Here is a 13,976-nt window from a genome sequence, read left to right as displayed (position 1 = left end):
CCCGATGTTCAATGTGGGTATGTCGAAGCTTGTTAGTTTAGATCAAGAGGATCCCGATAGAGGTAAGTCAGAAAGGGGTGAGTAAGAGACGAGCTCTTGCGAATGAGATGTACCAAAGAGGAGCGAAACGGTTCGAGTTAGGTGAAGATAGAAGTTGAGGCAAATGTTCTGAGGGGCGAGATTACCTAATAGTGAAACTAGTTGGTAAAGGACCAAGGCATCAAGAAAGTTCGAAGGTGAGTAAAACTAGTGTTAGTATAAGGACGCAATGAGGGCGCTGCAAGAATCGGTAGGGGAGAATGTCACAAGCCACTATTCAAAGCTCGTGACCAAAGTACAAAGCACATCCCATTTAGGTCTACATATTAAATGGGCTTATTTGACCTACTTGAATTGGCTCAATTCGAAGAACAAGTGACAGGTTCCATCTACTTGAAACCTTTGTGACCCAGTGAAACACTTATTGTAAATAGGGAAAATAATTTTAGAAGATTTGATTTTATAATCTTGGAGATTATGTAAATCCCTTAATGTAGATACTTTTCAATCTCGTCCAACGATGTAACTCAATCTATAGTGTCCATTTTGGGGGAGCTCAACTATAATTAGAGAGTCTCCCCCTCATTTGTAATAATCCATTGTATTCTATTCTTTGAGTTAAAGGAGATATTGAGAGCATTTACTCAAACACCTTGTGTGCATTATTTTTTTGTGGTTTTTCTACTCTTTCGAGTTTCTTTTGTCTTTGAGAATGCTTTTGTTATATTGTGCCTTAGCGGAATTCTGCGAAAATCATCACTTTGCGAGAGTTAGGCTGACTTAGGCACATTTGAAGTGAAAGAATCGCCTAAGGACGTAGGAATTGGGAAACGAAAGGTCTAGCCCTGTGACACAATGCTATACATGAAATTTGAACTTGTGTAATTTTATACATGAAATTTTGTTTGAATTTAATTTTTACAAACCACAAGTAACATAATCGATGTAGCAATATTTTACGTTTATATATTACATATACAAATAATTATATTAGTCTAATATGCAAATAAATATATATTTATTTCTTTAAATGTGTAGGATTGAATCAAAATTAAATTTTAATATATACATTTGAATTACAGCTAATATTCCATATGTATAATTATACCAAATCAAAATTCATTATCAATGTATTACTAAAATATTTTATTAAGCAAACCTATGAACAGTTTTCTTTTTCTTCCCGTATAAAAATTGCTAAGCAAACCTATGAACATTTTTCTTTTTCTTCCCGTGTAAAAATTGCACCTTAAAGAAAGCAAGCAGGAAAGAAAAATGCATTTCCTTAGGTGTAATGTATGAGACCGGTCAATGAGCATTCAAAACCAGATGCTTTCTCTTCCCTCGACGCGTTTTTCTTGCATTCATTATAAATGACGACAGATACCTTTCCTTATCCAACTTTTTCATCATCAAATTTTCAACTATTTCTTCTTCTCTATGTATTTTATTAATTTTCTATCCTAACCGATTTTTTTCCAAAGAAATCAAAGAGTGATTTTCTTTTTTCTTTTTTCTTTTTTTAAAATGACTTCCAGATTGGCTAATGAAGTGATTGATGATCCTGGCCCTGATTTGATCAGCAAGCTTCCTGACTCACTCTTGAGAGAGATTATATCACATTTACCAGTGGATGATGTTGTAAGAACAAGCATTTTATCAAGGCGGTGGAGCGGTTTATGGAGGTACGTTCCTTGTCTCGATTTTGATCCCAAAAGAATGATGAAACCAAGCAAACAACTGCTTTATCAACAACAACTCATCTCTCGGCGACTTGGAATCGATACCTCGGATGCTGATTTGAAGAAGGAGATTTTCCATGCTGTTTTGTTGATTGACAAGGTACTGTCTTCTCACAAAAGTTACTTGGTTGGCTGCAAAATCGTTCATTTCCCTGATAGCTGCAGATATGGTAAGCTTCAGAGATGGATTGAGCATCTTATATCACAGAAAAAGGTTCAAGAACTGTCTTTCACTTGTGAAGATTCTCTTGATCCCCATCAAAATCTTGTGGGAAGATCTAATGATTTGAAAATGATGAGTTTACCGTCTGGGATTTTCTCTTGTGCTTCTTTGCATGCGCTTGAGTTGTGTCATTACAAGCTTGAAACTGATGTCCCTTTTCACCATTGCCATAACCTGAAAACCATGAAACTCAAATGGCTGTACCTTTCAACCCAAACCCTTGATGGAATCATTTTCAGTTGTGTCTTTTTGGAGCATTTCAGCCTTCGTTTCAGCGGCGGGTTCGACCGGGTTCGGCTTGTTAGTGACAAGGTCAAAGCCGTGGAGCTGCAGTCTTTGAGGGTGAAAGAGATTCACTTATCAACCAAATCCCTTGAGGTTTTGGTGCTGGATACTATAAAATGTCGAGCCAAAAATTTGCTTATCAATGCCTCAAAGCTCAGAGTGTTTCGTGCATACCGCAATCCCATACTTGAGAATCCAGACAAATTGCTCAGATACAAAGACGATATGGCTTTGAAAGTCGCAGAAATTCTAGAACACTGCAGTGGTCTATTGGTAACAATTTTCATCTCTCTCTGTGTATGTGTATGTAAATGCTTGGATCATATGATAAACTGTTTGGTTGTGTTCAGAGACCTGAAAATGATGAAGGTGATGACCATGCAATGGTCAACTCAAGTTTGTTCAATCAGTACTTATTGAAGCTATTACTTGATTTGGACTTGAACAATATAAGGGAAGTTTTGATACTTTCTTTCATTTTACGAGTATGCACTAATCTAAAGCATCTTGAAATCAATATACAGGTAAGTGAATGTATGTATATATGTTTATATACATGCCATTGCCAAAGCACTACAACAGTGAATAATTTTTTATCCTTCATTTGTCTGTATTTTTTCTAGTGATCATATGAAATTTGCAACTATATATACTATGATTGGATGCGAATATTTCATGAAATACTGTGATAATTCAAATGTTAAATGTCATTGATTTTGAATAAAAATAACAGAATTTAGTGTTTCATAAAATGTTCATGATTTTTTAAAAAATTGTTATTTTATGTCCAAATATCAATAAAATTCAAGAAATTGAAATATTATTGTTTTCTTAATAATATCTGTGACATTTTTAACAACAATTATGTAGCTGCATCATATATATATATATATATAAAGTTTGGACAGTATCTAGAATAAAATTAAACTATATAAAGGTTGCATACATTAGCGATGACTATATCTCATCCATTGTTGTTAAAGATAATACCATTTTTTAACTTTTTTCCGCATCAAATAAGTGTAGGATACAACTCTAGATCAAAGCTTATGCAAATCCAGTGGAATATTGCACTCCAAATCAGAAGAAAATGCCACTCGGATTTGCTCATTGCCGTATCCGGAATCGATGCTGTGGGATAAAAGGGAGCTTTGCGACTGTATCACGCGCACCCTAACCGAAGTAACGATAAAGGGATTCAAAGGGAAGGAGAGAGAGATGGAATTTGTGAGGCATCTCATAACAAAGGCTACTGTGATGGAGAGAATCAACATATGGTGCAGTAATAGGTGTTCAAGACAAGAAGCTGAGGCAGCCTACGGGTTATTGTCATTGCCAAGGTCATCCATTCATGTTTCAATTGTTCTAAAGCCAGGTTTGGCTGTGGGCAATGCAAGTTTTCGGACATGGCTCCTAACCCTCAACTAGTTTCACGTTTTTCGTTCTTATTAGGATCTGCAGTTATATTTCCCCTTAAGTGTGCTGTTAGACCTTAAGAGCATGTTTGAAATATATATATTGAAGAGCCCAATTTTGGCTCGGGCCCAAACTAACAAAAACCAAAAGCACAAAATAAATAAAAATTCCAAGTTTTTAACAACCCATTAAACCCAAAATTTTACAAATTGACCCAAAACTAGAACAAGCCCAAAATGGCCCAAAGCTTAACATTTTCAGCAAAAGAAAAAGGGTCAGAAACCCTAGCAGCTATGCGCCGCTGCCCATGTGCGCCGTGCCAGCATGCCCACACGCCACCGCCTGGCACACCTCTGACACCTGCAAATAGCAAGAAAAGATAGACAACAGAAAGCAAAAATATTGTATTTGCTATTTTCTTTTTCGGTTATAAAAGAAAAGATGAGCATAATGTAAAGGGGGGATTTTGAATAAAAAAATATTGTATTTTCACACGCACATCAGAAATCAAAAGCAAAAAAAGGTTGATTTTAATTTCTTGTGTTCCCTTTGTTCATTTTTCATTTTTGTTATTTATTTTATTTTTTATTTTTTTATAAATCTATTTCAAACAAAAAGGGAGAAGAAGAACTTACCCGGAACCTTGTGGCCGTGTCATCGGGGGTCCCCTCCGTCATTGGATCCGAACCCAAAATTGGGTTGATGCCCTTTGCTTTCTTGCTTTCTCGTTTGATAGAACTCTCCCTCTTATTTTCTAAAGCAAAATGGGATTTCAAGTTGTTTTCATCTAGTTTTTTTCTTTTTATTGGTGTATGAAAATAAAGAAAGAAAAGAAAGGGAGCTCACTTACCAGGCCTTCATAGTAATGATCTCATGCCATTTCTTTTCACACCATCGGCTACCAAATATGGTGGTGGTCCGGCGTCATGTTTGGGTGAAAACCTAGCAGAGAGGAGCTTTGGGGTTTTGTTTAGAAAAGGGATTTGTAAGGTTAAAAAATATAAAGGTTTCAATCAAAAATTAAAAGGCACCATTAAAAAAAGGGGGAATCTGCGAGTGGCCTGATCCACAGGCTAAATCTACGCATTCTCACTTTAAGTGGGTAATTTCGTGGCTAGTCCCTTCCATTTGTGCTGTCTTTTAATTAAACCCTATTCTGTTTCTTTCGTTTTTACCCTAAAATTTGTGTGTCATCTCAATTCGGTCCGCTAGAATACTGCGTTTTGGTATTTGGGATAATTTCGTTTTTAATCCCCATTGGTTGGTGCGCATCGTATTTTGGTCCTCAGTATTGTTTTAATCATTTTATTTGTTTGTAAATCGTTCCTGCGATTTTATTTTTATTTCAATGGAGTATTTTTTATTTTTATTTTTATTTTTATTTTTCCTTTCTCTTGTAATTCTTTTATTTTTTAAAAATTTATTTATTATTCATCTTTATCTTAAGATTATTTTACTGATTTTGCATTGTTCTATTTTGTCATTTTATACTTTTGTTTATATATATATATATATATATATTAAAAGAGATTGTTTTATTTTATAATTTGTCCATTTTAAAATTCTCTTCTATATGATTCTATGTTTTAAAGATTAATATGATATTTATTTTCATACATTGATATTTATATATATATACATAATTTAATTGAATTACTTATTTAAATTCCCTTGCAAACATGTTTATATTTTTCCTTTAAATCTATTTATGTATACCATTTGTTTCCTAATTTTAAATTATACTTTGTTTATTTCAAACACTTGCCTATATTATTATTATTTTTATATAATGTTTATATTAAGTTTTATGCTTTATGTATTTTATTAACTGTTGGTAAATAAATCTTGTTTCAAATTATTTTGTATAATCATTGATTTTATATTATATAGTATGTCATTCAGATATTCTTTTGTATATTCTTATATGGTTGCATTTATATAATTCATTTATGTTACAACTTGCTAATATGTGCATTATTCGTTTTAAAATTTTATATAGGTACACATTATTATTTTTATGTGCATAATTTATATTATATATATATATTTTTAAATCTCGGTTTTAAATTGTTTTGCATAGCACTAACTTTAAATTTCCTCTTATAATACTTATTTTGAAGTTCATTTATATGTTAAACTTTATATTTTATGTATTATTTATTTTACGATCTATTGTAAATTTTTGCATGTATTATCTGTTTATATATATATATATATAATTTAATTACTATTAAATTGTTCGTTTTACATTGTAGATTTCAAGTTTATTTGTTTTAACATTGCTTATTACCTTTTAAAAGTTTTTCTTCAAATAGATTTTATTTAATCATTATTTAGAAACGTTAAATAGTGTATGTGGTAAGATTATTATCATTAGGCGTGTTTTGATTTTCATGTTTGTATTTCTCAATAATTTGTATAATATGTTATTCATGTATATTTTCCATATTTGTTACTTTGTTTTGCATCTCCATGTATTGTATTATGATTGAGATTGCCAACCTATTTGCCTGAAATTATTCATTTCATTTTCTTTGCTTCAAACGAATCGAATAAATACATTTCAAGTCTGTTTTCATAATCGCTCCTTTTTAAAAAAAACGCAGAGCGAGGTAATATTTCGTGTTTGGTAATTCGAGAAATCATGCCCTAATGTGTTGGGTTTCGATTTTCTGTTTGACCAAATAACTAAATATTCTCTCGAGATTTCGTCCATGTTTTCTTAAATTAAACATAAGGCAATATTTCGAATTTAGGAAATTCAAGAAAATCATACCCTAACTTATTGGGTTTCGATTTTTCTTGTTTAACCTAAATAACCAAATATCCTTTTAAAATTTAAATGCATGAGTTTTGAAAACCAAAAGACAAGCTTATTCTCGAGGTTTTAAAATGTTGTGTCCTAACGTACTGGATGTGGCATTTTATTACTTTGGGACAAGAAGGTCTTTAACATCCGTTTCGATTTACGCAAGTAAATTCTTCGTAAAAATCAAAATGAGAGGATCGTATTTTTTAATTCTTTTCGAGTTTTTAAAATTTCGACATTAAGACATTAATTAATCAATTAGGTACTAATTTTGGGCATTACGAGGGTGCCAATCCTTCCTCGTGCATAACCGACTCCCGAACCTGTTTTCTCAAATTTCGTAGACCAAAATCGTTGTTTTAGTAAATCGAAATATTTTATTAAAATAACCAAATTTCTAGGTGATTCGATCACACCTAAAAAAAAAATTGGTGGCGACTCCCATGTTTGTTTTCATTTCAAAATATAAAGTCAACCCATTTTTTTCAAAAAATGGTTTCGACATATATATATATATATGTTTTATTTCATCAAATATGTTGCTTCTAGAGAAGATTAAAAGTGACTTCAATTTTTCTTTTAGGTATTTTTATGTACTTTTTAAATGTTGAGGTTAGTAATTGTCCTTCTTAACAATGTTGTCTTAAGGGTTTAAACTTATGTTTCCTTTTGAGAATGTAATGTGCTTTATTATATAGTCAACTTGTAATAGCCCGATTTTAGGCCTAGTCGGAACAGTGGTTTCGGAACCACTAACCCGAGGCTGGAGAAATTATTTTTAATATTATTTTATGTGTTGTAGCATGATTATATGAGTGCATGAAAATTTTGGTGAAATAATTTTAGCGATTGCATGCTTAATTGCGAAAAAGGACTAAATCGCATAAAATGTGAAAGTTTTGTTCTACTAGCTAAAGGTGTCAAATAGTTATGGAACATTAAATTAGAAATCTTTATTGAGTAAATAGACCACAAATTTGTTAATGGCTGAACATAGAGACAAATAAATTGTAGAGTATCAAAGTTAGGTGAAATTTGGTGACTAAATTGACTAGATTTATAATATAATAAAAAGAAAAAGATATCACCTTTCATCTTCCTCCTCTCCACCGAAAATGTCAAAAAAAATAAGGGTTTTGGAGCTTCAAAATTTCAGACACTCTTTACCCTTACAAGTAAGTGATTTTGATGGTCTTTCTTAATAATTTTTATGTTTTTGGAACCCTTGTAGCTTAATCTAGCTAATGAGGGAACTATTTTGCAAAATGGTTGAAAGTATAGGGTTTTTCCATGAGAGTGTTCATGTTTTTTGCTGAATTTTCATGGAAGAAAATGAATCATGGTTGTTAAATAAACAACTTTTTTGAAAAGGGTTTTCATGAAAACACCTAAGAGGACCATTTTGTAAAGTTTATAAAATAGGCTGCAAATGTGTGAAATAATTGAAATTGTGAGATGCTATAGGCTTAAAGTAGTTTCAGCTAGGTCTGGTTAATGTGGAAATTTGATGAAAATCATTTTACGAGCCTAAGGGCAAAATCGTATATTTTTTAAAAGTCTAAAGGCAAAACGATCATTTTTTCAAAATATGAATTATGAAATGCATTGATTAATATGATGATTAAATTAGTGAAATTTTATCATTTTAGATCAAGAAATACGAAATCCGGACCTAGACCGGGGGAAGCTCAAGCTAGTAGACTAAATCCAACTAGTCATCCACTTTTTGTATACCGAGCTAAGTTGTACGTAAGTAAGACAACTTTATCATTATCATGTGTTGAATGGTTAATTTTGCGTAATATGGTTGAAAATGCTTATGAATAATGCATGATGAAATTTAATATAGAAAAGCCCCGATTGAACCTAGGAATAGATTGGATATCCATGCCATGACATTTGGGTGATATGTGTCCTGATGTAAGACCATGTCTGGGACATGGCATCGCCACGATATAAAAGCCAGTATAAGACCATGTTTGGAACATGGCATCGACAATGTTATGAGAGCCACTGTAAGACCATCTCCAGGACATGGCATCGGCGCTGTTAGGTGTGCTAGTGTAAGACCATGTCTGGGACATGACAATGGCCACATTATGAGAGCCAATGTAAAACTATGTCTGGGACATGGCATCAGCATTGAAATGAGAGCTAGTGTAAGATCATTTCTGGGACATGGCATCAGCCTCGACATGTGAGCCAATGTAAGACCATGTCTGGAACATGGCATCGGTAATTTACCCTCTTGTGTACGGCTTGTCGGATATCGTTTAGTATTTCAAATGGTTTCACAGGTTATTCTAAAGCTTATGATAGAGATATGGAATGATATAATCATGTTGTAAGTGGTACAGGTTCTTATTCGAAACTCATGATATATGAGTCTAGTTATGTTGACTTATACTTGTGATATATAAGTATGTAGTGATATCTACCTTTGTTCACTCAAGAATGTTGTGTTGATTTATAATATGCTATGTGTTTAATAATGCATGGCTAATGTTGTTACTTATTTACACGCAACTTACTAAGCGTTATGCTTACTCCCTCTCTTTTCCATTTTCATGTAGTTTCGCCAAGTTAGCACCGGGAATCAAGGGACATTGAAGGCATCGATCACACTATCACCTGAAGCTTTTGGTATAGCTAGTTTAAATGTTTTAAGTGTGGCATGTATAAGGACTTGATCTTTTTTTTAGTGTCATGTTAATTTAGCCACAAGTGTTGGCTCATATGGATGTGATACTCATTTTGTATAGGCCATTAATGTTGGCTAATATAGATTATTATTAAATGCATTTGATGGAATTTCTAATGGTTGTGGTTGTCTTGGTTATGTGTGTTTATGCTTGATTTGCCTATGTTTGATGTTGTGTAGGTTAGTGCAAGTAAGGGTGGCAAAAAGGCTTGGTAGATAGCCTTGTTTTGTCCACACAGGCGTGTGTCTAGACTGTGTGTGACACACGGCTTGCCCCATAGGCGTGTAGTAAGGCCGTGTGTCCCCTACACCTAAAGTTGGCAAAACAGAATGCCCAGTAGCAACCACACGAGCAGAGACACTGTCGTGTGTCTCAACCATGTGGAGGACGTGACCTAGTACACTGGCGTGTACCATGGCTGTGTGCTCTTAAAGGGTTGCTGACGTCAAAAATAGAATGTCAAGGTTTTCGTACACGGGCTGAGACACGGGCGTGTCATGGCCGTGTGGGGGACACGGGTCATGGACACGGGCGTGTGCCAAGCCATATGAATACCCCTGTAGGTTCGAATCAAGAAATAAATTCGCATGGGCTAGGGACACGGGCGTGTACCAATATGTTCAGGCCGTGTGAGCCACACGGGCCTTTAACATGGCCATGTTAAGTAAACACAAGGGCGTGTCGCCTTTCCACACGGGCGTGTGCCCTTGTTTGCTTGAAATTTTACAATGTTTTTTAAAGTGTTTAGTTTATTCTCGAACCATTTCTAAAGCATATTTTGGGCCTCATAGGTCTATAATAGGGTCGTTAAGGGGAAGTTTGAAAGTTTTAAAATCGAGGGAAATTTTATGACCCGAAAATGTTTGTATGTATGAGTTCAAGTCCGGTAACACCTCATATCTGTTTCGGCGTCAAACTCGGGTAAGGAGTGTTACACAACTCTTTTTATATCAATCACCTTCTATTTGTAACAGCCTAATTTTGGGCCTAGTCGAAATAATGGTTTTGGAACCACTATTTTGGGCTCGGATAAGTTATTTTTAATGTTATTTTATCTGTGATAGCATGATTATATAGGTGCATAAAAAAATGGTGAATTAATTTTAACGTTTGTGAACTTAATTGTGAAAAAGGACTAAATTGCATAAAGGGCAAAAGCTATGTTTTACTATCAAATGTGTTAAATAGCTAGAGAACCATAATTGGAGGTCTTTAAAGTTCAAATAGACCCTTAAATATAGGTTGGCCGGCCATAGAGACAAAGATAAGACAATTTTCAAAGTTAGGTGGAATTTGGTGGCTTATTTGACTAAAAAGAAAATAAAATAAAGAGGGAATGATATCATCTTGTTCTCATTCCTTTCTCCACCAAAAATACCAGCAAAGAGGGGCTTTTTGATGCTTTAAAATTTCAGCTAGGTTATCCTCTTGCAAGAAAGTGATTTTGATGACTTTTCTTGATGATTTTTATATTTTTGGGACCCTTAAAGCTTAATCTAGCTAATGGAGGGACTATTTTGTGAAATGATTGATAGTCTAAGGATTTTCCATGAAAGGATTTATGTTTTTTGCTCAATTTTTATGGAAGAAAATGAGTCTTGGTTGTGTAATAAACAACTTTTGTGAAAGGATTTTCATGGAAAACACCTAAAATGGCCATTTTGTAAAAGTTATAAAAGTAGGTTGTAATTGTGTGAAATAGTGGAAATTTAGGGTTGTCATAAGAGTAATAATTGGTCGGTTAAGCTTGGCTAATAAGGAAATTCGATAAAAATCAATTTCCGGGCCTAAGGGTAAAATGGCCATGTAGTAATTGCACGTTGTAAACACAACGTGATAATGATTGAACATGAGTGCTTGATGGATAAGTTGGTAACCATAGTATAATGATAAAAGTGGTCATCAAAATGACAAGTCTTATTAATGTGAAATAAGGAATCTAGACTTGGTATTGCATGAGTAGATGCATTACTTGTAAGAGGACATGTTAATGTTAAGGATATGTCTATATAAAGAGTGTTTAATCACTAAAATGATGCCATGATTTGCGACTTTGTTGTGCATAAGATTGTAAGAGATTATGGGTAACATGAAGGCTTGGAAAATAGCCTAAGAGTTGGCCATATGGGCTGAGACACGACCTTGCGTCTCAACCATGTGAGGGATACGGCCTGGAGACATGGGCGTGTGGCCCGGCCATGTGGTTCGATGTGCATGCTGACGTCATAAACAAAGAGTTACACGGCCTGAGGACACGGGCGTGTCCTTATGTCCACACGGGCGTGTAACCCTGTTTCATGGGAAAATTTTCTAAGTTTTCCTCAAACTTCTCAAAGTTCTCGGTTTAGTCCCAAATCAATTTCGATGAATGTTTTGGGCTTCGTAGACCCAAATAAGGAACGACATGAATATGTTTGAAAGGTTTTGAATTAAAAGAGATTTTATGGCCCGATTTTTGCATGGATGTGTATGTTTAAGTCCGGTAATGCCTCGTACCTTGTTCCGGCTTCGGACATGGGTAAGCGGTGTTACACTATTAGAGGTGGCATACAGGCAAGCTTGGATCTAGCTTTCTTCAAATTCAAATTTTCTCAGATTTGAATTAGCTCGAGTTCAAATTTTCCTAGGTTAGGATTTTTTCGAGCTTAGGTTTTTCTGGACTTGAATTTTTTCGGGCTTGGGCATTTTTGAATTCAAATTTTTTTAGATTCAAGTTCGAATAGAGGCGAGTGGGCTCTGATAAATTCAAATAATTTTGAAATTTTAAAGTTATAAATATTTTAATTTTGAATGTAATAATTTATTTTATTTTTATACCATGACAACGCAATTCAGATTTACATTATAAAAAATAAATTATATATAATTAATAAAATTTTTATATAAAATAATTAAACTACTAATTGCATCTAATTTTTATCATTAATATGATATGCATATGAATTGACGAAAATATGTTTTATTGTTTATTATTATATTATATTGACAATTGAATAATTATATTTCTTACTAAATTTATAAATCTAATACTCATATTCTAAAATACTTAATTTAAAACTCGGATATATTATACTAAGCTTAAACTCAAATAATATACCTATTATTACCTAAAGTCAAAATAAATTAATTATAACCTAAACTCATGTTAAAAAAAGAATTAAAATTTTAATAATATTTTATGTCTTACTAGTTATAGGGATGTGTTGTAATATACTAAATTACACATAACAATTGACACTATATTTTTATTATAATCTATAGCATAATAAAAGTTAAATAAATAAATAAATATATATATATGTATTGATAGTTTTAGTAATAGTTATATACTATAGGAGGTTCCATTTACTCCTGTGTAAATCTATAATAGTTTTGCACCTTTCATATATGTTTGTACGATTAATATTTTAACGATCTAACCGTCACATTTTATATTCCATTTATATAGATCATGCATGTCAAATTTGATATAAATTAAAATTTTCTATTTATTTGTTTTAGGTAAAAGAATTCAACCTTTCAATCAATATTAATATATAGAGAGAGAGAGAAAAACAATTTAATTAATATGATAGAGATATCGGATCGGTTCGAAAATTTACATGCATAAGAAGAAAAATATATCAATAAATTCAAAAGTTGGATTGTTAAAATATTAATAGTACAAATAGATATGAAATGGTGTAAAACTACTTTAGTGCTTACTAAACCTAGTGCTTACTCTCTTTATTTTCTTTTTTTTTATAGTTTTTATCAAGCCACTCAGGGATCGAAGGAAACGTCGGAGACCCGATCACACTATCGAAGAAATCACATTGGTATAGTTAGACGTTTCGTTTTGTGTATGGCATGTATAGGAACTTGGTTTCTTTTGATATGATATGATCAATGAATGATGTGTAAATACTTGCTAGTGATTATCTAATAGAGTGGCTGATGATATACATGTTTAATAGTATGTATGATTAAGTAGTAACTATCACATGAAAACTAAGAAAAATGTGAAAGTAACTTAAAAACAGATTCAAGTATTAGAAATAACGGGATTTTGAAAAATCACAAGAAATTGTAGAGACATGGGTTGATGGTGAATAATACATGAAATTAAAACTCGTTGTGTCTATTTTCATATGGAATAAGCAAAACAGGTAAATGTTTTGTATTTTATAGGGTATCTGAGTTTTGGTGAAATAGGGCCAGAACAATTTCTGGATCCCCTGTTCCAAATTTAGAAATTCACCATAAATTTTAAAAAAATAATTAGGTGGTGTAATTTATATGGTTAGAATCCTTATTGAATCTAGTTTTAATAGAAACAAACGGTATAGTCATATGATTTTTTTACAGAGAGAAAAGTGGTTCGTAGTAAGTAGAGGCCAGTGCAGTCGAATTCTGAAACAGGGGTAACTTTAACTAATAAACTGTACTAATTGGCTAAGTCAAAAATTCTAGAAAAAAATTAGTAGGTAGATATATGAGTATAGTTTCAGGAAAAATTTACGGATCTTAATTTCGAGTTTTGAAACTCGAGAAATGAATTTTTTTAAGCAACCATGACACAGAAAAATAGTTTATTCCGAAAATTAAAATAAGTGGTTTAGAGTTGTTTAAAAGGTAAGATAAGTTTAGTAACACCTCAAGCTTGACTCCGGTGACGGTTTCGGGCGTGGGGGTGTTACACATGTTCTTAGTATGTAAATTAGTGATAATTAAGTCACACTTTGAACAAATTTGTCAAGTAGCATATTTCAATTAATACA

At 32.8% G+C, this 13,976-nt stretch overlaps 1 protein-coding gene and 1 long non-coding RNA gene across 3 annotated transcripts; one reads left to right on the top strand and one right to left on the bottom strand.

Annotated features, from left to right (window-relative positions):
* The first annotated feature begins 1,394 nt into the window (after positions 1-1,394).
* Positions 1,395-3,820, top strand: LOC108463430 (putative F-box protein At1g67390). 2 transcript variants are annotated; one of them, XM_017763372.2, is made up of 3 exons: positions 1,395-2,562; positions 2,640-2,813; positions 3,316-3,820. In XM_017763372.2, the coding sequence occupies exons 1-3, from the start codon at positions 1,567-1,569 to the stop codon at positions 3,715-3,717; spliced, it is 1,572 nt and encodes a 523-aa protein (XP_017618861.1). In that variant the 5' UTR covers positions 1,395-1,566; the 3' UTR covers positions 3,718-3,820. The 2 variants fall into 2 exon arrangements, with proteins under 2 accessions (XP_017618861.1, XP_052880372.1); XM_053024412.1 differs by lacking the exon at positions 2,640-2,813.
* On the bottom strand, positions 3,791-4,741 carry LOC128286759 (uncharacterized). Its single transcript, XR_008277453.1, has 3 exons — positions 4,556-4,741; positions 4,341-4,459; positions 3,791-4,065 (listed from the first exon to the last, which is right to left on the bottom strand). It is a non-coding gene; the product is annotated as an uncharacterized LOC128286759 (long non-coding RNA).
* Between the last annotated feature and the right edge of the window lie 9,235 nt (positions 4,742-13,976).

This window comes from Gossypium arboreum, chromosome 13 (assembly GCF_025698485.1).
Source record: "Gossypium arboreum isolate Shixiya-1 chromosome 13, ASM2569848v2, whole genome shotgun sequence".
In the NCBI taxonomy this organism is placed as follows: Eukaryota; Viridiplantae; Streptophyta; class Magnoliopsida; order Malvales; family Malvaceae; genus Gossypium; species Gossypium arboreum.
Note: the sequence above shows the minus strand (reverse complement) of the source record. Positions and strands in the feature narration are given on the sequence as shown.